At 43.7% G+C, this 27,260-nt stretch overlaps 3 protein-coding genes and 1 pseudogene across 3 annotated transcripts in view; 1 reads left to right on the plus strand and 3 right to left on the minus strand.

Annotated features, from left to right (window-relative positions):
• The window catches only part of LOC130090409 (vitelline membrane outer layer protein 1-like), a 115,876-nt gene that overhangs the window by 57,989 nt on the left and 30,627 nt on the right, over window positions 1-27,260 (minus strand). The gene's annotated exons all lie outside the window — the stretch shown is intronic.
• LOC130090394 (vitelline membrane outer layer protein 1-like) overlaps window positions 1-27,260 on the plus strand; it is a 126,468-nt pseudogene that overhangs the window by 35,972 nt on the left and 63,236 nt on the right.
• On the minus strand, window positions 14,806-16,288 carry LOC130090396 (vitelline membrane outer layer protein 1-like). Its single transcript, XM_056257753.1, has 4 exons — window positions 16,085-16,288; window positions 15,780-15,895; window positions 15,555-15,668; window positions 14,806-15,038 (listed from the first exon to the last, which is right to left on the minus strand). The coding sequence occupies exons 1-4, from the start codon at window positions 16,286-16,288 to the stop codon at window positions 14,858-14,860; spliced, it is 615 nt and encodes a 204-aa protein (XP_056113728.1). The 3' UTR covers window positions 14,806-14,857.
• LOC130090397 (vitelline membrane outer layer protein 1-like) lies at window positions 23,272-24,756 on the minus strand. Its single transcript, XM_056257754.1, has 4 exons — window positions 24,553-24,756; window positions 24,244-24,359; window positions 24,021-24,134; window positions 23,272-23,504 (listed from the first exon to the last, which is right to left on the minus strand). Exons 1-4 carry the CDS (start codon window positions 24,754-24,756, stop codon window positions 23,324-23,326), a joined length of 615 nt encoding a protein of 204 aa, XP_056113729.1. The 3' UTR covers window positions 23,272-23,323.

Here is a 27,260-nt window from a genome sequence, read left to right on the forward strand (position 1 = left end):
ATAATTAGGATGATCAAACCTAATTAAACACGAGTGGAGCACATTCAGTTAATCAACCCAATCAACGAGGTAAGAGGTGTAGCCTATGTATGTATACACAGCAGATAATCACGCTTTGAGTCAAAGGAGTGGTCAACTCTGGGCTTGTTGTCTTTCACTTGGGGTTTCTTTTCCTCAGCTCTAGGCTACTAGGCATCTGGGTTTAATGACTTATCAGTATCCAAAGAGGCAATCAACTCATCAGTTTTTTATACTCCTGTTGTTTCCCACTGAAGTTCGGTTCTAATCTTCACCTTTTCATGTCCTTGAACTCCAGTAAACTCAACTAGTGGTGGGCAGATCGAGGCTTCGTGAAGCAATGAAACAGTTGAACCAAATGTGCCATATTGTGTGGCGATGCGTGTTGTTGCAGAAGCGTCGTCATATCTGACTATGACATATAGCCTAGCTATAACACGCTCTCACACGTTTATTTTTTTTAGCATTTTTAGAGGAGTAAAATGGACATATGTGGTTTCAACAACCAGATGTATTTACACTTGTCCAGTGTCGTCTGGAATGCGGCCCAGACCACCTCCTGAAGTGGTTTGAGCGACCGGATTCAAATCCGTCTCGAATGCGTTTCGAAGGGAATTTACACCTGGTCTTTTCACGATCGGATAGCTATACGATCACAGAAAAAGCATGAAGTGGCCAGGTGGACATTGCGTCATCACGTGTTGTAGTAGGGGGCCCGCCTTGATAATCCTGCATAAGGGCCCGGTGTTGGCTCGTTACGCCACTGATGTGAAGCTTGTAACCTGTAGACTCCTCACCGTGCAGAATGTAATTTTGGTCCTGAAAAATGAATATTAATAAAAGAAATCAGGCCACAATGTCTCACTTTTTTAGAGAATCTTATTAAAAATAGTAATTTCTCTTCTTTGGAAGGACTTAGCCTACTTTTTTAAAAACAGATAATTTCTCCAGTCTTTGAAAAAATCCTCCCAATGTGAAGGCTGCTTCCTCCGAAGGTCGCATTTGAAGGCCGATTGCGTCACCGCGGCGCGACGAAGGCTACCCTGATTCAAAAGCACCCTTTGTTTCCCTGTGAAAGGAAGGATACAGAAAAGGATCCTTAGCGGCTTATCCTACCCTATAAGTTGTTGCGTGCCGGTGACGACTACATTTTTTTTTTTTTTTTAAAGGCGGCCAAGAGTTCGGTAGTGGATGGAAAATTCACATTTAAATGTAGGCCATTATGTTTTCATTTACTCAAATAGCTAGTTAAAAGAGTTTCTTTCTTATAAACTTCATCTTAACTCCTTCGTCACCATTGCGTGGCTTTATTTGTCAGGTGGTTTGAGGCAAAACTTGTGCTAATATTAGTTTAATTACCTATTTGTAATATTTGCACTAGTCTATCACTTGTGTATTATAAGAATTATCACTCACCATATAAAGCCCACAACAATAAGAAAAGCAGTAGATGGGGCAATGGGGTTTCACTTTTATGTGTTTTTGTAGTGCTGTCGTGCAAGCTAACGTTATGTCTACAAAGGTTTTAACCAAATTTGAGTATCCAGAAATATGATTTCTGAAGTATTTTGTATGCATGTCATAATGTGTCATATTTTGCAGTGTTATCAATGCACTAATGTTAAGATTGCACCCCTGTGTTAATATTTTTCATAAGTACCCTTTTCTGCTTTTTTAGAGCAATTCTGGAGAAAATGGGTCTGCTGGGGAGAGTAACTCCCATGCAGGCAAAAAACAATACAAAGTAATAGAGTTACCGTAAAACTTCAAATAATAGCCGAGTCCCAAATAGACGCCTGTCTCTTTTACACGCCTGGTGTGGCTGCAGGTTTGGGTAAATAAAGGCCGGTCTCAAATAGAGGCCGGGTCTGTTTTTTAGTTTCGGGTTGTATTTAATCCTCTAAAACCGTCAGATCGTCCGCTTTTTGGCGGCCGAAAAAGCTAATTTTTTGTCCCTCCAAAGCCTTTTTTGATCGATGAGTGATGTAGAATAGAATGACTGCTGCGCTTGACAGGGCGCGTTACAAACAGAGAGAGAGAGAGAGAGAGAGAGAGAGAGAGAGAGAGAGAGAGAGAGAGAGAGAGAGAGAGAGAGAGAGAGAGAGAGAGAGAGAGAGAGAGAGAGAGAGAGAGAGAGAGAGAGAGAGAGAGCCCCGGCCGCGCGCGCGCACTCTCACGTCTTCAAACAACACGAGCGCTGTCTTGCTCTCTCTCCCTCGCGCATATTAATCAAAATCAATTGACACGATAGTAAAAGGTCGGAAGACCGCAGTTTCACGTGGAGCATTTGGAGATTTTTAGAGATTAGAGACAGGCCTATACACTCAATGAACAACATCTCAACACTAAATTATCAAGGCCTGTCTCATATAGACGCCTGTCTCAAATACAAGCCGGTGCAGTTCGACGATTTGAGAAAATAAAAGCCCGGGCTACTATTTGAAGTTTTACGGTAATACACGCATCTTTGCTGAAATGTATTGTGCTGTTGTTGTTAACAAGCCATGGTTCATTTGCTCTGCCTTTAGGATTGCAAGTGTCCTGGCACAGGTGAGGGTGTGAGTGGGAAACCCACTGCTGAAACTTGGCCCTGGTTTGTCCTCATGGAAGAGGTGTTGGGACAGAGGCGTTGCACCAACCCCCCTGTTCTCATTGCCTCAATCCCTGAGGACAGACCAGGGCCGAGTTCAGCAGTGGGAGCCCACGGTGAGGAGGAGCAGCAGCAGCACGAAGGCGGCGGGACAGAGGACGAGTTTTTGGGCTTGATCAGAGAAGCAATGCAACTATAGAGGGAGGCAGAGGCGAGGAGAGTAGGGAGAGGAGGGACAGGCTGTTTTCTCTTCTTGAGAGAATGTTTGAAAAATATTCAACATTTTCTACATTTTTTTGTTTTACTTTTTTTTTTGCACTTTTATTTTTTAAAAGGAAAGAGAAATTATGTAAAAAAAATTAATGCAACTTTAAATGTGTAAATAAAAGAGAGTGAATTGTTCTGGACATTGTTTATTTTTGTAATGACAGTCATAATTTCCACATGAAACAAATTCTTCTATACCTTTTTTTTATTATAAAATTGGTAAATGAAAATAATTAGTTTTTAGGCTACAGAAAAGTATTTTTCCAATATACGTTAAACATATCAACATAAACATTTAAATGTACAGTACATAAAATAAGAACAAATGATGTAGACTTTTATTGAGCGGAGCAGGGAGACCCTGGTGGTGCCGCTGGACCGGGATGTGCTCCACAATAGAGACCCTGGTGGTGCCGCTGGACCGGGATGGGCTCCACAATAGAGACCCTGGTGGTGCCGCTGGACCGTTATGGGCTCCACAATAGAGACCCTGGTGGTGCAGCTGGACTGGGATGGGCTCCACAATAGAGACTCTGGTGGTGCCGCTGGACCAGGATGGGCGCCACAATAGAGACCCTGGTGGTGCCGCTGGACCGGGATGGGCTCCACAATGGAGACTCTGGTGGTGCCGCTGGACCGTTATGGGCTCCACAATAGAGACTCTGGTGGTGCCGCTGGACCAGGATGGGCTCCATAATAGAGACCCTGGTGGTGCAGCTGGACCAGGATGGGCTCCACAATAGAGACTCTGGTGGTGCCGCTGGACCAGGATGGGCTCCACAATAGAGAACCTGGTGGTGCCGCTGGATTGGGATGGGCTCCACAATAGAGACCCTGGTGGTGCCGCTGGACTAGGATGGGCTCCACAATAGAGACCCTGGTGGTGCCGCTGGACTGGGATGGGCTCCACAATAGAGACTCGGGTGGTGCCGCTGGACCAGGATGGGCTCCACAATAGAGACCCTGGTGGTGCCGCTGGACTGGGATGGGCTCCACAATAGAGACTCTGGTGGTGCCGCTGGACCAGGATGGGCTCCACAATAGAGACCCTGGTGGTGCAGCTGGACCAGGATGGGCTCCACAATAGAGACTCTGGTGGTGCCGCTGGACCAGGATGGGCTCCACAATTTGAGACCCTGGTGGTGCCGCTGGACTGGGATGGGCTCCACAATAGAGACTCTGGTGGTGCCGCTGGACCAGGATGGGCTCCACAATAGAGACCCTGGTGGTGCCGCTGGACCGGGATGGGCTCCACAATAGAGACCCTGGTGGTGCCGCTGGACCGTTATGGGCTCCACAATAGAGACTCTGGTGGTGCCGCTGGACCAGGATGGGCTCCACAATAGAGACCCTGGTGGTGCCACTGGACTGGGATGGGCTCCACAATAGAGACACTGGTAGTGCCGCTGGACCGGGATGGGCTCCACAATAGAGACCCTGGTGGTGCCGCTGGACCGTTATGGGCTCCACAATAGAGACTCTGGTGGTGCCGCTGGACCAGGATGGGCTCCACAATAGAGACCCTGGTGGTGCAGCTGGACTGGGATGGGCTCCACAATAAAGACTCTGGTGGTGCCGCTGGACCGTTATGGGCTCCACAATAGAGACCCTGGTGGTGCCGCTGGACCGGGATGGGCTCCACAATAGAGACCCTGGTGGTGCCGCTGGACCAGGATGGGCTCCACAATAGAGACCCTGGTGGTGCAGCTGGACCAGGATGGGCTCCACAATAGAGACTCTGGTGGTGCCGCTGGACCGGGATGGGCTCCACAATAGAGACCCTGGTGGTGCCGCTGGACCGTTATGGGCTCCACAATAGAGACTCTGGTGGTGCCGCTGGACCGTTATGGGCTCCACAATAGAGACTCTGGTGGTGCCGCTGGAACAAGATGGGCTCCACAATAGAGACCCTGGGGATGCCGCTGGACCTGGACCGTTATGGCCTCCACAATAGAGACTCTGGTGGTGCCGCTGGACCAGGATGGGCTCCACAATAGAGACCCTGGTGGTGCAGCTGGACTGGGATGGCCTCCACATTAGAGACTCTGGTGGTGCAGCTGGACCGAGATGCGCTCCACAATACAGACCCTGGTGGTGCAGCTGGACCGGGATGGGCTCCACAATAGAGACCCTGGTGGTGCCGCTGGACCGTTATGGGCTCCACAATAGAGACCCTGGTGGTGCCGCTGGACCGTTATGGGCTCCACAATAGAGACCCTGGTGGTGCCGCTGGACCGGGATGGGCTCCACAATAGAGACCCTGGTGGTGCCGCTGGACCAGGATAGGCTCCACAATAGAGACTCTGGTGGTGCCGCTGGACCGGGATGGGCTCCACAATAGAGACCCTGGTGGTGCCGCTGGACCGTTATGGGCTCCACAATAGAGACTCTGGTGGTGCCACCGGACCAATATGGGCTCCACAATAGAGACTCTGGTGGTGCCGCTGGAACGAGATGGGCTCCACAATAGAGACCCTGGTGGTGCCGCTGGACCTGGACCGTTATGGGCTCCACAATAGAGACTCTGGTGGTGCCGCTGGACCGGGATGGGCTCCACAATAGAGACCCTGGTGGTGCCGCTGGACCTGGACCGTTATGGGCTCCACAATAGAGACTCTGGTGGTGCCGCTGGACCGGGATGGGCTCCACAATAGAGACTCTGGTGGTGCCGCTGGACCGAGATGGGCTTCACAATAGAGACTCTGGTGGTGCCACTGGAACGAGATGGGCTCCACAATAGAGACTCTGGTGGTGCCACTGGAACAAGATGGGCTTCACAATAGAGACCCTGGTGGTGCCACTGGAACGAGATGGGCTCCACAATAGAGACTCTGGTGGTGCCGCTGGACCGAGATGGGCTCCACAATAGAGACCCTGGTGGTGCCGCTGGAACGAGATGGGCTCCACAATAGAGACCCTGGTGGTGCCGCTGGACCGTTATAGGCTCCACAATAGAGACCCTGGTGGTGCCGCTGGACCGTTATGGGCTCAACAAAAGAGACCCTGGTGGTGCCGCTGGACCGGGATGGGCTCCACAATAGAGACTCTGGTGGTGCCGCTGGACCGTTATGGGCTCAACAAAAGAGACCCTGATGGTGCCGCTGGACCGGTATGGGCTCCACAATAGAGACCCTGGTGGTGCCGCTGGACCGGGATGGGCTCCACAATAGAGACCCTGGTGGTGCCGCTGGACCGTTATGGGCTCAACAAAAGAGACCCTGGTGGTGCCGCTGGACCGGGATGGGCTCCACAATAGAGACCCTGGTGGTGCCGCTGGACCGGTATGGGCTCCACAATAGAGACCCTGGGCTGGACCGGGATGGGCTCCACAATAGAGACCCTGGGCTGGACCGGGATGGGCTCCACAATAGAGACCCTGGTAAGGCCTCTGCTGGTAGGACTTAATCTGGGACGGTCTCCAGAGTGTTTGACTGCATATTTCCACAGGTTTGCAGGGCTGACTCAATCAACGGCTGCAATGTCACTTAGATTTTTTTCAGAAAAAGTACATTTCTGAAAAAAGTACTTTTCATAACTACTAATACTGCATTGGGGGAAAATTACTAGTCATATATTTCAAAGCTTAGGTAGGCAAAATTATCTTGCAAACTCTAATGTACTGAAAGGGGTGGTTCGGGATTTTGGACATCGGGCCTCATTTCCAAGTTAGCCTGGGTATTATTTATCAATGGAGACAGTTTTCAAAAAATGTCATCCAGTCGTTCCAGTTGCATAGTTCGCTGGTGCTAAGCTAGCGCGATTCAACGGTATCTGCTAGCCTGCCATTAAAAACTGTTTTACCCACTCCACAGTACACCAAGAGCAAATAAATTATAACGCCAGACTATCGATGTAAATTTCTGTTGATAGAATAATGTTAGAAATCAAAGTACCCTTTCATCGCATTGCAGTAGTTATACTTTGTTCCCTGTATTTATTAGCACAGTCTACAGCAGCGGTGGAGTAATATTAAGTTACCTAGGCAACCGAGAGAGCCGGTCCACATGACAATCACGCAAGTGTATTTACCTGCCGCTTCGATTACGGGGTTCTTCAAAGTCGTCTGGTCTAAAATGATCACTACAAATTTGCAACTTTAGTAGAGTCTCTGCCGGTGTCTCGTTGTCCAAGCCAGCAGCAAGAAGCCACAGTTGGTTCCTTTCTGGATCTCTCAATGGAAATTTGTGGAAACTTTTTGGTGACCATCTATTTGGTTTATTTTTACAATTTTGAAATGCACACCGAATCACCATGTTGCCAATTCCTTCGTTTACAATCGACTGTTTCAATATCGTTGTTCAAGGCTACTACTAGCTAGCTAGACGTCCCGACTGTCGTGCGCTTCTGTTCTGTTTTCTTTTCGGCGCAGGACTACTAACCGGAGCAAAGTAAACTTCCGCCGCTGCTGAGAAGCTAGTTCCTGTAAATCTAATGCGATCATTGAGATGCAAGAGTAGTTTGATTTCTAACATTATTCTCTCAACAGACATTTACATCGATAGTCTGGCGTTATAATTTATTTGCTCTTGGTGTACTGTGGAGTGGGTAAACTGTTTTTAATGGCAGGCTAGCAGATACCGTTGACTCGCGCTAGCCTAGCACCAGTGAACAATGCAACTGGAATGACTGGATGAAATTTTTGGAAAACTGTCTCCACTGATAAATAACACTAAGGCTAACTTGGAAATGAGGCCCGATGTCCAAAATCCCAAACCACCCCTTTAAGGTTTCAAGAGTAAAACTAAAGATATGTATTCTGCAGGAAAATAAAAACTCCTTGTCAGGGTTTTTATGATGGTTTTGCATTGGCTACTACTGCATTACTGCTTATGTTGCATTTTACTTCTGAATATTTTCAAGGTTGTACATTTAAACTATATACTTTTGTGTATTTTAATGTAAAACAATGCATCATATTGCAAAATAACATAATTGTGTAGTGTTGCTGTCCTGTGAGGGAAAAAAAGTTTTTAGATTAGAGCAAGCTAGTGACCTCCTCTAAGAAGTGAACATGCTTTTTAGTCCCATCGCTGTTAAAGGAGAACTCCGGCGCAAAATGAACCTTTGTTCTAATTACACATTGTTACCTAGTCAACCGTTATCTGAGATTTGTTTTCATGATTATCGAATGTAAATAGTTTTATCTCTAAAAACAGTTTAGCCCCTAAAGCTAGTATAACGCTAGTATATTGGGCATAGTGTAATGACAAATAAAAATCGCTTGTTAATACCACTAACAAGGCTCAAAATAGCCCCACACTAACACGGTAGCATAATGAGGGTCCCTACCTTCAAACCGAAGCATTGAGAACTTTGTCAGTGTCCAGACAGTTTAATAAGAAGATATTTTAAACATACAGTCAACTTCGCGTATACAGACAGAAGCCATCTTAGAAATACAGCCTTTACCAGTCGATCTACGAACGCCGATCCAAGCCTGCTGTTCGCGCTCACCTTATCACAACTTATAGCTCGTTCACATCTCACCAGCGCACTTGGATCGGCGTTCGTAGATCGACTGGTAAAGACTGTATTTCAAAGATGGCTCCTGCCTGTATACGCGAAGTTGACTGTATGTTTAAAATATCTTCTTATTAAACTGTCTGGACACTGACAAAGTTCTCAATGCTTCGGTTTGAAGGTAGGGACCCTCATTATGTTACCGTGTTAGTGTGGGGCTATTTTGAGCCTTGTTAGTGGTATTAACAAGCGATTTTTATTTGTCATTACACTATGCCCAATATACTAGCGTTATACTAGCTTTAGGGGCTAAACTGTTTTTAGAGATAAAACTATTTACATTCGATAATCATGAAAACAAATCTCAGATAACGGTTGACTAGGTAACAATGTGTAATTAGACCAAAGGATTATTTTGCGCCGGAGTTCTCCTTTAAGCATTCTGGGAGACATGGACTTTTTAGCATTTAGCTTAGCCTTGAGATCTGCAATGGTCTCTTTGTGATTGTTACACTCTTCAGTCAGGGCTAACAGCTCAGCTAGTAATTTATCCAGCTGTGTTTGAAGATCTTGAATCTTTTATGACTCTGCATTTTAAGATTGCATTTCTTCACATATAACATCCATAAGCAAAGATAGAAATTGTGTTAACTCATGTAGCCATTTATAATGCACGTAGTTTAAAGCTTCAATTATTTCACCATGTTTTGGTTTATTTTCATGTCTACCAAGTATTTCCCAATATGTGAGAATTTCATCTTCTGAATTTAGATTTTTTGGTACGTATTTGCTGTTCAAGATAGACTCAACTTTTTTTCTCCATAAAGCAAACAATACGTCACTGTTATTAGAATTTTTCCCTTCCACCCCTGAGGAGATCTGAATATTCACAAATTTTACAGTAATGGGACCATTAAAGCTGCTAGAAAACGGACTCTTTTGAGGAGACAGTGGATTTCAATTAATTTGTTGCCCTGATTCCACACGCTATGCACAAACACACTGCAGGCTCACTATCGCTCACATCCAAGGTAAATCATCAACATGGTTATCCCTTACATGCATTTTATTGAACTAAACACATGATCAGCTAAAACGCATGCGCAGGTTACTTTTCCTGAACGAGCGCACACACGAATCCGTGTTGCTTTACCTTTCACACAAACACTTCCCTCCAGTAGTCTCGGGTTCGGTACCCCAGTGCGCACCGGGTCTGCATGAACCGTGTCCCGTTCTGAACTAAACTGCCAGTGAGAAAACACCCTTAAACCATTTGTAAACTGGAGACCACCTGAAACTGAAAACTGAGGCACAGAACTGAAACATGATAAAACAGCCATCCAAAAACTCAGATTATAACAGTCTTAGAATACAGATGTATAACTGCTGCTTGATTCTAGCACTGTTTGTGATATTTACTGCAGGAGTGAGATTAATATTTGAGAAGACTGTAAAGTTGAAATGAGGTTTGAATTTTTTTTTACATCAAATCATTTTCTGAATGTGCATTGTGACATTTTAGCTAAACATTTATAGCTTTAGAAAGGCAAAAAGTTTATGGAACTTGACAATAATACACTTTAATGTAGATAACGCTAGTCATTCTCAGGGAATTAATGGATTAGACAATTACTTTGAATGCAATATAAGTCACTTTAGACCATCTGCCACATGCACTAATGTAATGAACGATCTGATGTAAAGTGTTGTGCAAAACAATGTAAAACTACAAGGTTCTGTTTAGAAAGTCTTTATTGCTGATATTTGACAAGTTTCAGTAAAAGTTCAGGAGTCTTCAGAAGAATCACTAACCTACGAAAGAATACGATAATTTCAACTTCAAAAGCGGGGAGCAAATGCCCCGATCATCCAGTTAGGCTTTATGTTATGTGATAATGACCGGCTGACTTTTCATTACAAAACTGTTGTATGACATGGTTTGTTAGTTTTTCATAGGATCTTCTTGCTGTTCTTCTTGTCATCCTCTTACACCTGAAAGAAAAATCAGATTTAGTTGATCTGCAGTGTGTGTGTCAGCCTGAGTTTTTGATTGCGATCACATCACCTTAATCACTCACAGCAGAACATGATCACGTCATTGAGAGCGGTGTCGTCTCCTTCGCTTCCCTGTGACTCTTCTACACGGGTCTGTAAGCCGCAGATTCCTTTTCCTTCACACGTTGGACTCCAGTCGCCATATTCACCCCAGACTAGGCCGTCACCGGTCACCCAACCACTGCATTTGAAACTGGAAAAAATTCAGATGTGACAATATTATGATAAAGATGTAATTGTGCTGTTGGATTGAATGTCAGTCACATGATCTCCTGCAGCCGACGGCCTAATCACTGCGATCTCGAACAGCAGCACGACTGCGAGAGTGATATTAACTAAACTATTGATAGGGGAAAACTAGAGTCCTAACACAATCTCATAAAAGTGCGCATCTATACCACAAATTTAATTTCTCATACCATTTATACACCAATAATGGGTTTTGCGTGCATATGCTAAGCACTGTAAACCCCTTGGGTAGAATTAGGGTGTGGAGTGCGTGCGTATTACTCGCCATAAAGTGCGTGTCATATGCACGCGAAAACTATTTTTAGTGTATAAATGGCATGAGAAATTAAACTCGTGGTTTTTGATAAAAGGCACTTCCCTGAGAATTGAACTTAATAAATGTGAAAAAGACACTTTAATGTCTCCGTTTGTCATTCTGTATAACAAAGCAGATGAGAGTAGATCATGATCAGAAACCCGATTATAAATCATTATGGATAAAATCGAATCGTTTGGAATCGAAAATCTTTTTGAATCGAAAATCGATTTTGAATCGAATCGTGGCCTCAAGAATCGGAATCGAATTGAATCGTGAGATGGTAAAAGATTCCCACCCCTATTATCAATGCACTAATGTTAAGATTGCACCCCTGTGTTAATATTTTTCATAAGTACCCTTTTCTGCTTTTTTAGAGCAATTCTGGAGTAAATGGGTCTGCTGGGGAGAGTAACTCCCATACAGGCAAAAAAACAAAAAAAAACAATACAAAGTAATAGAGTTAATACACGCATCTTTGCTGAAATGTATTGTGCTGTTGTGTTTAACAAGCCATGGTAAATTTGCTCTGCCTTTAGGATTGCAAGTGTCCTGGCACAGGTGAGGGTGTGAGTGGGAAACCCACTGCTGAATTTATTTGTGGGAAACCCACTAGGCAAATTTATTTGTGAAAGCGAGGCTCGAGGGAGAGGCTCCGGCGAGACAGCCGCTTCCAGCACCGGTTCCGGCGGCCTTTGGGAGCGGCACTTTTTCTTGCGCGGCGAGACGAAAGGCGGCGCGGCGGCTTCGGTTCTGAACGCTTCGAGTCGAGCCCGCAGGGTCGACATCGGAAGCTCCTCGCAGAGGTCGCATCCGCCATCAGCGAGAGCGAGCTCTGCGTGCTCCAGTCCCAGGCAGATAGCGCAGATGAGGTGGCGGTCTCCGGCGCTGAGAGGGGCGCGGCATGAGCCGCAGGTGGTGCAAGGCATCTTTACAAAGACGCTCGTGCTCTTTTGTGAAGTTCCCTGAGGAACTAGCTTAGCTCTAAAAAGGATACGTCACCGTATGGCGTAGCTTGCCGGATGGCTGAAGGTGGCGAAGACGGCCGGCTTCTTCAAGCGCTGTCCAAGCTCGCTAAAATGCCCCTCAGACGGCGACGCGGCTTCTGTATCAGATGCGAAGAGCTTCGCTGAAGATATGTAAATCAGGGATGCAGCCTTCGAACCTCGCTAATATACACTCTAGCCATGCCCAGTTTGGCGGGCTGTGACGCGATGAAGGCGCGAGAGCCTCTCATTGGAACCGAGTTCATTCAGTTCGTCTATAGGCTGCAGCAGTTGCCGCACAGCAACCAATGAGCTCGCTAGCTAGCCCGCTCAAGGTCTGCAGCTGCTGCACTGCGTTGAAAATGGATACAAAATTAAGGATAATTTTTTGGCTTCAATATTTCAGAAAAGATTCATCTTTCCCGTACGACGGCCGGCTTACGCAATACGAGAGAACCTCTCGTAAGAGAACATGCCCTATACTGTCTCAAGACTCCCACATTCACACAAGCCAGAAACATGCTTCCCTACAATGCACAAAGAATAATTTAACCCACAGTGTCCCATCCTCAATCTGCACATTTTTTTTGCATTGTTTGCATTTGTCCCTGCGGGACAAAATGTTACATGAACATCTTTTCCTAACTTCAGGTTGTTTAGAAAAGTAGATGCACACTCATATCCATCAGCCGATTTAAAGCAGCTGTGACAAAACTATTAACAGATTAACAAATTTCTAACATTATTCTCTCAACAGAAATTTACATCGATAGTCTGGCGTTATAATTTACTTGCTTTTGGTGTACTGTTGAGTGGATAAAACTGTTTTTAATTGCAGGCTAGCAGATACCGTTGACTCGCACTAGCCTAGCACCTGTGAACAATGCAACTGGAACGACTGAATGAACATTTTTTGAAAACTGTCTCCACTGATAAATAACACTAAGGCTAACTTGGAAATGAGGCCCGACGTCCAAAATCCCAAACCACCCCTTTAAGGTTTCAAGAGTAAAACTAAAGATATGTATTCTGCAGGAAAATAAAAACTACTTGTCAGGGTTTTTATGATGGTTTTGCATTGGCTACTACTGCATTACTGCTTATGTTGCATTTTACTTCTGAATATTTTCAAGGTTGTACATTTAAACTATATACTTTTGTGTATTTTAATGTAAAACAATGCATCATATTGCAAAATAACAATTGTGTAGTGTTGCTGTCCTGTGAGGGAAAAAAAGTAGTTTTTAGATTAGAGCAAGCTAGTGACCTCCTCTAAGAAGTGAACATGCTTTTTAGTCCCATCGCTGTTAAGCATTCTGGGAGACATGGACTTTTTAGCATTTAGCTTAGCCTTGAGATCTGCAATGGTCTCTTTGTGATTGTTACACTGTTCAGTCAGGGCTAACAGCTCAGCTAGTAATTTATCCAGCTGTGTTTGAAGATCTTGAATCTTTTATGACTCTACATTTTTAGATTGCATTTCTTCACATATAACATCCATAAGCAAAGATAGAAATTGTGTTAACTCATGTAGCCATTTATAATGCACGTAGTTTAAAGCTTCAATTATTTCACCATGTTTTGGTTTATTTTCATGTCTACCAAGTATTTCCCAATATGTGAGAATTTCATCTTCTGAATTTAGATTTTTTGGTACGTATTTGCTGTACAAGATAGACTCAACTTTTTTTCTCCATAAAGCAAACAATACGTCACTGTTATTAGAATTTTTCCCTTCCACCCCTGAGGAGATCTGAATATTCACAAATTTTACAGTAATGGGACCATTAAAGCTGCTAGAAAACGGACTCTTTTGAGGAGACAGTGGATTTCAATTAATTTGTTGCCCTGATTCCACACGCTATGCACAAACACACTGCAGGCTCACTATCGCTCACATCCAAGGTAAATCATCAACACGGTTATCCCTTACATGCATTTTATTGAACTAAACACATGATCAGCTGAAACGCATGCGCAGGTTACTTTTCCTGAACGAGCGCACACACGAATCCGTGTTGCTTTACCTTTCACACAAACACTTCCCTCCAGTAGTCTCGGGTTCGGTACCCCAGTGCGCACCGGGTCTGCATGAACCGTGTCCCGTTCTGAACTAAACTGCCAGTGAGAAAACACCCTTAAACCATTTGTAAACTGGAGACCACCTGAAACTGAAAACTGAGGCACAGAACTGAAACATGATAAAACAGCCATCCAAAAACTCAGATTATAACAGTCTTAGAATACAGATTTATAACTGCTGCTTGATTCTAGCACTGTTTGTGATATTTACTGCAGGAGTGAGATTAATATTTGAGAAGACTGTTAAGTTGAAATGAGGTTTGAATTTTTTTTTTACATCAAATCATTTTCTGAATATGCATTGTGACATTTTAGCTAAACATTTATAGCTTTAGAAAGGCAAAAAGTTTATGGAACATGACAATAATACACTTAAATGTAGATAACGCTAGTCATTCTCAGGGAATTAATGGATTAGACAATTACTTTGAATGCAATATAAGTCACTTTAGACCATCTGCCACATGCACTAATGTAATGAACGATCTGATGTAAAGTGTTGTGCAAAACAATGTAAAACTACAAGGTTCTGTTTAGAAAGTCTTTATTGCTGATATTTGACAACAGTTTCAGTAGAAGTTCAGGAGTCTTCAGAAGAATCACTAACCTACGAAAGAATACGATAATTTCAACTTCAAAAGCGGGGAGCAAATGCCCCGATCATCCAGTTAGGCTTTATGTTATGTGAAAATGACCGGCTGACTTTTCATTACAAAACTGTTGTATGACATGGTTTGTTAGTTTTTCATAGGATCTTCTTGCTGTTCTTCTTGTCATCCTCTTACACCTGAAAGAAAAATCAGATTTAGTTGATCTGCAGTGTGTGTGTCAGTTTTTGATTGCGATCACATCACCTTAATCACAGCAGAACATGATCACGTCATTGAGAGCGGTGTCGTCTCCTTCGCTTCCCTGTGACTCTTCTACCCGGGTCTGTAAGCCGCAGATTCCTTTTCCTTCACACGTTGCACTCCAGTCGCCCCAATCACCCCAGTTTAGACCTTTACCCCAGATCACCCAATCACTGCATTTGAAACTGGAAAAAATTCAGATGTGACAATGATAAAGATGTAATTGTGCTGTTGGATTGAATGTCAGTCACATGATCTCCTGCAGCCGACGGCCTAATCACTGCGATCTCGAACAGCAGCACGACTGCGAGAGTGATATTAACTAAACTATTGATAGGGGAAAACTAGAGTCCTAACACAATCTCATAAAAGTGCGCATCTATACCACAAATTTAATTTCTCATACCATTTATACACCAATAATGGGTTTTGCGTGCATATGCTAAGCACTGTAAACCCCTTGGGTAGAATTAGGGTGTGGAGTGCGTGCGTATTACTCGCCATAAAGTGCGTGTCATATGCACGCGAAAACTATTTTTAGTGTATAAATGGCATGAGAAATTAAACTCGTGGTATAGATACGCAGTTTCATGACACTGGGCTGAGAGTCCTTAAATAGCTAAATAAACCCAGGATGGGTAGAAGATGGTGTAAGAGGTATACACCGAGTAAGAGATGTTATAACTTATAGCACCACACACTCGATGTTGTTTGCGGCCGTATCATCTCCAGATCCTCGGGGAGATTCAACTCTCAGCCAGAAAGTGTTCAAGAATCCAGAAGAACACGATTGCTTATCTCTCCACTCGCCCCAGCTGAAGAAAAAAAAAAAAGAGGTTGCCTGATCAAATCAATAATCATTCAAGAAAATCCTCAATTTACTTAAATAGCTTAAACACTTAATGCAAAAATTAATAATCCATTACCCTCCTACGTCAGACGTAATTACGGTGTATTCGTTTGCGCCTGGCCGATCGACACAGTAAAGACGAATCCCATTGAGTGCTGTATCATCACCACCAAAATAATTAGCTGATTCCACCTTAAAAGAACAAGACAATCTTCCATTTGAAAGAGTTAACTTTAACCCAACCCATATTTTTCTTCATGCTCTTTATTACTCAGACACTTTAGAAACCTGGAATTAAACGACAAACAGCAACTCCAGAGTTTGACCTTTGAAGCGCTCTTCCACCCCATATTAGCTAAATAAAGTCAGTGCCCAACTTACCTTCAGACTAAACGCGTCGGCGTACGTTCCACTTGGACACATGCTAATAACCCCCCACGATCCCCACGGCCCTCCATTCGACACCTTCAGCACAGATCTGTAAGATCGGTCGCTGCTCCGCTCAGCACGTCTTCCTGCGGACTGAACGCTCACAGGCCCAATAATGGCTAGCAGTGAAAACAACATGGAAAAGAAGTGATGCATTGCTACAGCACTGGCCTGAATACTGAGTTATATTAATTTTTACCTAGACTATCTGCAGAAAATGATAAAGCTGAGACAGTATAATAGCATATGGAAGAAGCCTCATATTTATACACAAGAATCATTAACCACGATGTCCATTCCATCCAATCATAGTTCTCAAAGATCAACCCCTACCCTATTTGGCATATTAAGAAATTATGTTTTATTATCAAAGTTCGGGAGGAGCACGTTAATATAATTAGGATGATCAAACCTAATTAAACACGAGTGGAGCACATTCAGTTAATCAACCCAATCAACGAGGTAAGAGGTGTAGCCTATGTATGTATACACAGCAGATAATCACGCTTTGAGTCAAAGGAGTGGTCAACTCTGGGCTTGTTGTCTTTCACTTGGGGTTTCTTTTCCTCAGCTCTAGGCTACTAGGCATCTGGGTTTAATGACTTATCAGTATCCAAAGAGGCAATCAACTCATCAGTTTTTTATACTCCTGTTGTTTCCCACTGAAGTTCGGTTCTAATCTTCACCTTTTCATGTCCTTGAACTCCAGTAAACTCAACTAGTGGTGGGCAGATCGAGGCTTCATGAAGCAATGAAACAGTTGAACCAAATGTGCCATATTGTGTCAAGGCTTCGAAACAATCCGACACCAGTCTCAACACTCTCAGGTGTTCATCTGAAACAACCTTGACAACGAGACATTAGAAAATGTGTTTTTTTTTTTTTATTATTGTAGCTATTTTTCTAATATGTGAAGCTTGTAACCTGTAGACTCCTCACCGTGCAGAATGTAATTTTGGTCCTGAAAAATGAATATTAATAAAAGAAATCAGGCCACAATGTCTCACTTTTTTAGAGAATCTTATTAAAAATAGTAATTTCTCTTCTTTGGAAGGACTTAGCCTACTTTTTTAAAAACAGATAATTTCTCCAGTCTTTGAAAAAATCCTCCCAATGTGAAGGCTGCTTCCTCCGAAGGTCGCATTTGAAGGCCGATTGCGTCACCGCGGCGCGACGAAGGCTACCCTGATTCAAAAGCACCCTTTGTTTCCCTGTGAAAGGAAGGATACAGAAAAGGATCCTTAGCGGCTTATCCTACCCTATAAGTTGTTGCGTGCCGGTGACGACTGCATTTTTATTTTATTTTTAAAAGGCGGCCAAGAGTTCGGTAGTGAATGGAAAATTCACATTTAAATGTAGGCTATTATGTTTTCATTTACTCAAATAGCTAGTTAAAAGAGTTTCTTTCTTATAAACTTCATCTTAACTCCTTCGTCACCATTGCGTGGCTTTATTTGTCAGGTGGTTTGAGGCAAAACTTGTGCTAATATTAGTTTAATTACCTATTTGTAATATTTACACTAGTCTATCACTTGTGTATTATAAGAATTATCACTCACCATATAAAGCCCACAACAATAAGAAAAGCAGTAGATGGGGCAATGGGGTTTCACTTTTATGTGTTTTTGTAGTGCTGTCGTGCAAGCTAACGTTATGTCTACAAAGGTTTTAACCAAATTTGAGTATCCAGAAATATGATTTCTGAAGTATTTTGTATGCATGTCAGAATGTGTCATATTTTGCAGTGTTATCAATGCACTAATGTTAAGATTGCACCCCTGTGTTAATATTTTTCATAAGTACCCTTTTCTGCTTTTTTAGAGCAATTCTGGAGAAAATGGGTCTGCTGGGGAGAGTAACTCCCATACAGGCAAAAAACAATACAAAGTAATAGAGTTAATACACGCATCTTTGCTGAAATGTATTGTGCTGTTGTTGTTAACAAGCCATGGTTCATTTGCTCTGCCTTTAGGATTGCAAGTGTCCTGGCACAGGTGAGGGTGTGAGTGGGAAACCCACTGCTGAAACTTGGCCCTGGTTTGTCCTCATGGAAGAGGTGTTGGGACAGAGGCGTTGCACCAACCCCCCTGTTCTCATTGCCTCAATCCCTGAGGACAGACCAGGGCCGAGTTCAGCAGTGGGAGCCCACGGTGAGGAGGAGCAGCAGCAGCACGAAGGCGGCGGGACAGAGGACGAGTTTTTGGGCTTGATCAGAGAAGCAATGCAACTATAGAGGGAGGCAGAGGCGAGGAGAGTAGGGAGAGGAGGGACAGGCTGTTTTCTCTTCTTGAGAGAATGTTTGAAAAATATACAACATTTTCTACATTTTCTTGTTTTACTTTTTTTTTTTGCACTTTTATTTTTTAAAAGGAAAGAGAAATTATGTACATTTTTTTTAATGTAACTTTAAATCTGTAAATAAAAGAGAGTGAATTGTTCTGGACATTGTTTCTTTTTGTAATGACAGTCATAATTTCCATATGAAACAAATTCTTCTATACCTTTTTTTTTATTATAAAATTGGTAAATGAAAATAATTAGTTTTTAGGCTACAGAAAAGTATTTTTCCAATATACGTTAAACATATCAACATAAACATTTAAATGTACAGTACATAAAATAAGAACAAATGATGTAAACTTTTATTGAGCGGAGCAGGGAGACCCTGGTGGTGCCGCTGGACCGGGATGGGCTCCACAATAGAGACCCTGGTGGTGCCGCTGGACCGGGATGGGCTCCACAATAGAGACCCTGGTGGTGCAGCTGGACCGTTATGGGCTCCACAAAAGAGACCCTGGTGGTGCCGCTGGACCGTTATGGGCTCCACAATAGAGACCCTGGTGGTGCCGCTGGACCGTTATGGGCTCCACAATAGAGACCCTGGTGGTGCCGCTGGACCGGGATGGGCTCCACAATAGAGACCCTGGTGGTGCCGCTGGACCGTTATGGGCTCCACAATAGAGACCCTGGTGGTGCCGCTGGACCGGGATGGGCTCCACAATAGAGACCCTGGTGGTGCCGCTGGACCGGGATGGGCTCCACAATAGAGACTCTGGTGGTGCCGCTGGACCGGGATGGGCTCCACAATAGAGACCCTGGTGGTGCCGCTGGACCGTTATGGGCTCCACAATAGAGACCCTGGTGGTGCCGCTGGACCGGGATGGGCTCCACAATAGAGACCCTGGTGGTGCCGCTGGACCGGGATGGGCTCCACAATAGAGACTCTGGTGGTGCAGCTGGACTGGGATGGGCTCCACAATAGAGACCCTGGTGGTGCCGCTGGACCGGGATGGGCTCCACAATAGAGACCCTGGTGGTGCCGCTGGACCGGGATGGGCTCCACAATAGAGACCCTGGTGGTGCCGCTGGACCGGGATGGGCTCCACAATAGAGACCCTGGTGGTGCCGCTGGACCGGGATGGGCTCCACAATTGAGACCCTGGTGGTGCCGCTGGACCGGGATGGGCTCCACAATAGAGACGCTGGTGGTGCCGCTGGACCGGGATGGGCTCCACAATAGAGACGCTGGTGGTGCCGCTGGACCGGGATGGGCTCCACAATAGAGACGCTGGTGGTGCCGCTGGACCGGGATGGGCTCCACAATAGAGACCCTGGTAAGGTTTCTGTCTAGGACTAGCAGTTCCTTGAATGAATTAAGTTTACTAACGTTACTAGACTAAAAAACAGTTAAAAGTTAGCAGGTGCATATACTATATATGCAACTATAGGCCAAATTTACCTGTCAGGGTCTTTGGGAAAACTATGAAAGACAAGATTTGTACTGTCACACTGATAGTTTTTGCAGTTTATTCCCGAACACTGCGTTATTTTATTCCACTTGGACTTCGTTGTCATTTTGTGTAAGTAAAAGTAGGCTAAGGCAAATTTATTTGTGAAAGCGAGGCTCGAGGGAGAGGCTCCGGCGAGACAGCCGCTTCCAGCACCGGTTCCGGCGGCCTTTGGGAGCGGCACTTTTTCTTGCGCGGCGAGACGAAAGGCGGCGCGGCGGCTTCGGTTCTGAACGCTTCGAGTCGAGCCCGCAGGGTCGACATCGGAAGCTCCTCGCAGAGGTCGCATCCGCCATCAGCGAGAGCGAGCTCTGCGTGCTCCAGTCCCAGGCAGATAGCGCAGATGAGGTGGCGGTCTCCGGCGCTGAGAGGGGCGCGGCATGAGCCGCAGGTGGTGCAAGGCATCTTTACAAAGACGCTCGTGCTCTTTTGTGAAGTTCCCTGAGGGACTAGCTTAGCTCTAAAAAGGATACGTCACCGGATGGCGTAGCTTGCCGGATGGCTGAAGGTGGCGAAGACGGCCGGCTTCTTCAAGCGCTGTCCAAGCTCGCTAAAATGCCCCTCAGACGGCGACGCGGCTTCTGTATCAGATGCGAAGAGCTTCGCTGAAGATATGTAAATCAGGGATGCAGCCTTCGAACCTCGCTAATATACACTCTAGCCATGCCCAGTTTGGCGGGCTGTGACGCGATGAAGGCGCGAGAGCCTCTCATTGGAACCGAGTTCATTCAGTTCGTCTATAGGCTGCAGCAGTTGCCGCACAGCAACCAATGAGCTCGCTAGCTAGCCCGCTCAAGGTCTGCAGCTGCTGCACTGCATTGAAAATGGATACAAAATTAAGGATAATTTTTTGGCTTCAATATTTCAGAAAAGATTCATCTTTCCCGTAGCGTAAGCTAGCTTACGCAATACGAGAGAACCTCTCGTAAGAGAACATGCCCTATACTATCTCAAGACTCCCACATTCACACAAGCCAGAAACATGCTTCCCTACAATGCACAAAGAATAATTTAACCCACAGTGTCCCATCCTCAATCTGCACATTTTTTTTGCATTGTTTGCATTTGTCCCTGCGGGACAAAATGTTACATGAACATCTTTTCCTAACTTCAGGTTGTTTAGAAAAGTAGATGCACACTCATATCCATCAGCCGATTTAAAGCAGCTGTGACAAAACTATTAACAGATTAACAAATTTCTAACATTATTCTCTCAACAGAAATTTACATCGATAGTCTGGCGTTATAATTTACTTGCTTTTGGTGTACTGTGGAGTGGATAAAACTGTTTTTAATTGCAGGCTAGCAGATACCGTTGACTCGCACTAGCCTAGCACCTGTGAACAATGCAACTGGAACGACTGAATGAACATTTTTTGAAAACTGTCTCCACTGATAAATAACACTAAGGCTAACTTGGAAATGAGGCCCGATGTCCAAAATCCCAAACCACCCCTTTAAGGTTTCAAGAGTAAAACTACAGATATGTATTCTGCAGGAAAATAAAAACTACTTGTCAGGGTTTTTATGATGGTTTTGCATTGGCTACTACTGCATTACTGCTTATGTTGCATTTTACTTCTGAATATTTTCAAGGTTGTACATTTAAACTATATACTTTTGTGTATTTTAATGTAAAACAATGCATCATATTGCAAAATAACAATTGTGTAGTGTTGCTGTCCTGTGAGGGAAAAAAAGTAGTTTTTAGATTAGAGCAAGCTAGTGACCTCCTCTAAGAAGTGAACATGCTTTTTAGTCCCATCGCTGTTAAGCATTCTGGGGGACATGGACTTTTTAGCATTTAGCTTAGCCTTGAGATCTGCAATGGTCTCTTTGTGATTGTTACACTGTTCAGTCAGGGCTAACAGCTCAGCTAGTAATTTATCCAGCTGTGTTTGAAGATCTTGAATCTTTTATGACTCTGCATTTTTAGATTGCATTTCTTCACATATAACATCCATAAGCAAAGATAGAAATTGTGTTAACTCATGTAGCCATTTATAATGCACGTAGTTTAAAGCTTCAATTATTTCACCATGTTTTGGTTTCTTTTCATGTCTACCAAGTATTTCCCAATATGTGAGAATTTCATCTTCTGAATTTAGATTTTTTGGTACGTATTTGCTGGACAAGATAGACTCAACTTTTTTTCTCCATAAAGCAAACAATACGTCACTGTTTTTAGAATTTTTCCCTTCCATCCCTGAGGAGATCTGAATATTCACAAATTTTACAGTAATGGGACCATTAAAGCTGCTAGAAAACGGACTCTTTTGAGGAGACAGTGGATTTCAATTAATTTGTTGCCCTGATTCCACACGCTATGCACAAACACACTGCAGGCTCACTATCGCTCACATCCAAGGTAAATCATCAACATGGTTATCCCTTACATGCATTTTATTGAACTAAACACATGATCAGCTAAAACGCATGCGCAGGTTACTTTTCCTGAACGAGCGCACACACGAATCCGTGTTGCTTTACCTTTCACACAAACACTTCCCTCCAGTAGTCTCGGGTTCGGTACCCCAGTGCGCACCGGGTCTGCATGAACCGTGTCCCGTTCTGAACTAAACTGCCAGTGAGAAAACACCCTTAAACCATTTGTAAACTGGAGACCACCTGAAATTGAAAACTGAGGCACAGAACTGAAACATGATAAAACAGCCATCCAAAAACTCAGATTATAACAGTCTTAGAATACAGATTTATAACTGCTGCTTGATTCTGGCACTGTTTGTGATATTTACTGCAGGAGTGAGATTAATATTTGAGAAGACTGTAAAGTTGAAATGAGATTTGATTTTTTTTTTTTTTACATCTAATCATTTTCTGAATATGCATTGTGACATTTTAGCTAAACATTTATAGCTTTAGAAAGGCAAAAAGTTTATGGAACTTGACAATAATACACTTTAATGTAGATAACGCTAGTCATTCTCAGGGAATTAATGGATTAGACAATTACTTTGAATGCAATATAAGTCACTTTAGACCATCTGCCACATGCACTAATGTAATGAACGATCTGATGTAAAGTGTTGTGCAAAACAATGTAAAACTACAAGGTTCTGTTTAGAAAGTCTTTATTGCTGATATTTGACAACAGTTTCAGTAGAAGTTCAGGAGTCTTCAGAAGAATCACTAACCTACGAAAGAATACGATAATTTCAACTTCAAAAGCGGGGAGCAAATGCCCCGATCATCCAGTTAGGCTTTATGTTATGTGAAAATGACCGGCTGACTTTTCATTACAAAACTGTTGTATGACATGGTTTGTTAGTTTTTCATAGGATCTTCTTGCTGTTCTTCTTGTCATCCTCTTACACCTGAAAGAAAAATCAGATTTAGTTGATCTGCAGTGTGTGTGTCAGTTTTTGATTGCGATCACATCACCTTAATCACAGCAGAACATGATCACGTCATTGAGAGCGGTGTCGTCTCCTTCGCTTCCCTGTGACTCTTCTACCCGGGTCTGTAAGCCGCAGATTCCTTTTCCTTCACACGTTGCACTCCAGTCGCCCCAATCACCCCAGTTTAGACCTTTACCCCAGATCACCCAATCACTGCATTTGAAACTGGAAAAAATTCAGATGTGACAATGATAAAGATGTAATTGTGCTGTTGGATTGAATGTCAGTCACATGATCTCCTGCAGCCGACGGCCTAATCACTGCAATCTCGAACAGCAGCACGACTGCGAGAGTGATATTAACTAAACTATTGATAGGGGAAAACTAGAGTCCTAACACAATCTCATAAAAGTGCGCATCTATACCACAAATTTAATTTCTCATACCATTTATACACCAATAATGGGTTTTGCGTGCATATGCTAAGCACTGTAAACCCCTTGGGTAGAATTAGGGTGTGGAGTGCGTGCGTATTACTCGCCATAAAGTGCGTGTCATATGCACGCGAAAACTATTTTTAGTGTATAAATGGCATGAGAAATTAAACTCGTGGTATAGATACGCAGTTTCATGACACTGGGCTGAGAGTCATTAAATAGCTAAATAAACCCAGGATGGGTAAGAGATGGTGTAAGAGGTATACACCGAGTAAGAGATGTTATAACTTATAGCACCACACACTCGATGCTGTTTGCGGCCGTATCATCTCCAGATCCTCGGGGAGTTTCAACTTTCAGCTGGAAAGCGGTGAAGAATCCAACAGGACACGATTTCTTATCTGTCCACTCGCCCCAGCTAAAGAAAACAAAGAGGTTGCCTGATCAAATCAATAATCATTCAAGAAAATCCTCAATTTACTTAAATAGCTTAAACACTTAATGAAAAAATCTTAATAATCCATTACCCTCCTACGTCAGACGTAATTGCGGTGTATTCGTCTGCGCCTGGCCGATCGACACAGTAAAGACGAATCCCATTGAGCGCTGTATCATCACCACCAAAAATAAGTTTGCCTTCCACCTTAAAAGAACAAGACAATCTTCCATTTGAAAGAGTAAACTAACCCAACACTTAACATTTATCTTCATGCTCTTTAGTATTACACAGACACTTTGGAAACCTGGAATTAAACGACAAACAGCAACTCCAGAGTTTGACCTTTGAAGCGCTCTTCCACCCCATATTAGCTAAATAAAGTCAGTGCCCAACTTACCTTCAGACTAAACGCGTCTACGTACGTTCCGCTTGGACACATGCTAATAACCCCCCACGATCCCCACGGCCCTCCATTCGACACCTTCAGCACAGATCTGTAAGATCGGTCGCTGCTCCGCTTAGCACGTCTTCCTGCGGACTGAACGCTCACAGGCCCAATAATGGCTAGCAGTGAAAACAACATGGAAAAGAAGTAATGCATTGCTACAGCACTGGCCTGAATACTGAGTTATATAAATTTTTAGCTAGACTATCTGCAGAAAATGATAAAGCTGAGACAATATAATAGCAAATGGAAGAAGCCTCATATTTATACACAAGATTCATTAACCAGGATGTCCATTCCATCCAATCATAGTTCTCAAAGATCAACCCCTACCCTATTTGGCATATTAAGAAATTGTTTTATTAACAAAGGTCGGGAGGAGCACATTAATATAATTAAGATAATCAAACCTAATTAAACACGAGTGGAGCACATTCAGTTAATCAACCCAATCAACGAGGTAAGAGGTGTAGCCTATGTATGTATACACAGCAGATAATCACGCTTTGAGTCAAAGGAGTGGTCAACTCTGGGCTTGTTGTCTTTCACTCGGGGTTTCTTTTCCTCAGCTCTAGGCTACTAGGCATCTGGGTTTAATGACGTATCAGTATCCAAAGAGGCAATCAACTCATCAGTTTTTTATACTCCTGTTGTTTCCCACTGAAGTTCGGTTCTAATCTTCACCTTTTCATGTCCTTGAACTCCAGTAAACCCAACTAGTGGTGGGCAGATCGAGGCTTCATGAAGCAATGAAACAGTTGAACCAAATGTGCCATATTGTGTCAAGGCTTCGAAACAATCCGACACCCGTCTCAACACTCTCAGGTAGTGATGGCGAGATGAAGCTTCATAAAGCCTTGAAGCGTTTCATCCAATTGGTTCACTCATGTGCCGAAGCTTCATGGTGCTTCATTTGCTCTATTGTGCCATCAAGTGGACAATAAATGTAAAACGTGCAGTGTGATTATAATGACACTATGGCTTTGGTGTCTGAAGCATTGAATGAATTGAATGAAGAAAAATAAGCTTGAATAGATCGCTAACAAACTCGCAAAGTCCCAAGTCCACAAAATGTGAGGGGGAATCCATTGCATTTTGCTGGCCCTTATATTTCAAATAGACCGCCAAACCGCGAACCACTTCCTGAAGCAGTCACGTGGCACAGGCGGCTCGCGAGGCTTCAAACGTCACCACATACGTCACCGACACAAGCCTCGATACGCGCTTCACAGAAATCATCCCGGATTACTCGACACACGCTTCGAAGCCTCGATACGGGAGGACACATCACTACTCTCAGGTGTTCATCTGAAACATCCTTGACAACGAGACATTAGAAAATGTTTTTTTTTTTTTTATTGTAGCTATTTTTCTAATATGTGAAGCTTGTAACCTGTAGGCTCTTCACCGTGCAGAATGTTATTTTGGTCCTGAAAAATGAATATTAATAAAAGAAATCAGGCCACAATGTCTCACTTTTTTAGAGAATCTTATTAAAAAAGTAATTTCTCTTCTTTGGAAACATTTAGGCCCCGTCCACACTACTACGTTTTCATTTAAAAACGGAGACCTTTTGCTACGTTTGCACCTCCCGTCCACACTAAAACGGCAAAAACGGAGACCCAAAACGGAGAAGTTTAGAAACGCTGCCGATCCTTTTTTCGTTTTGAATCTCCGGAGGGCGTTTTAGTGTAGACGGGACAAAACAGAGGACTTTAGAAACGATGACGTAGTAGAGGCTCACGCTCGGCTCTATGATTGGGTGTCATCAGTCATGGCGTATATCTTTGCTAGCCGCTGTTGTACAAGTAAATTCTGCATTTTACAACGCTATAACTGCCTACATGCGCCGGAGTCAAGCTATTATTCGAGCGATCTGTGACAATTCCCGTGTGCAGCGGCGGCGTTGACCGTACATGGAGCGTCGGTTTGGGGGTAACCCAGAGCATGGTGGGATCATTTTATCAATGAAGTTGTGTTTACACCGGCGCGCGCATGCCCAGTGTTGGTGAAAGGTCACGTGATGCGCGTTTTCAGTTGTTTTAATGTGGACGGAGATCAATTCTAATATGCAGCTAAAACGCTGGTGTGGACAGAGATCGTATTCGTTTTAATTATCCATTTCTAAACTAAAACGCAGTAGTGTGGATGGGGCCTTAGCCTACTTTTTTTAAAACAGATAATTTCTCCAGGCTTTGAAAAAATCCTCCCAATGTGAAGGCTGCTTCCTCCGAAGGTCGCATTTGAAGGCCGATTGCGTCACCGCGGCGCGACGAAGGCTACCCTGATTCAAAAGCACCCTTTGTTTCCCTGTGAAAGGAAGGATACAGAAAAGGATCCTTAGCGGCTTATGCTACCCCATAAGTTGTTACGTGCCGGTGGCGACTGCATTTTTATTTTTTTTTAAAAGGCGGCCAAGAGTTCGGTAGTGAATGGAAAATTCACATTTAAATGTAGGCTATTATGTTTTCATTTACTCAAATAGCTAGTGAAACCACAGTTAAAAGAGTTTCTTTCTTATAAACTTCATCTTAACTCCGTCACCATTGCGTGGCTTTATTTGTCAGGTGGTTTGAGGCAAAACTTGTGCTAATATTAGTTTAATGACCTATTTGTAATATTTGCACTAGTCTATCACTTGTGTATTATAAGAATTATCA

Source organism: Rhinichthys klamathensis, unplaced genomic scaffold (assembly GCF_029890125.1).
Source record: "Rhinichthys klamathensis goyatoka isolate OS25496 unplaced genomic scaffold, OSU_Roscu_1.1 h1tg000143l_1, whole genome shotgun sequence".
NCBI classification, from domain to species: Eukaryota; Metazoa; Chordata; class Actinopteri; order Cypriniformes; family Leuciscidae; genus Rhinichthys; species Rhinichthys klamathensis.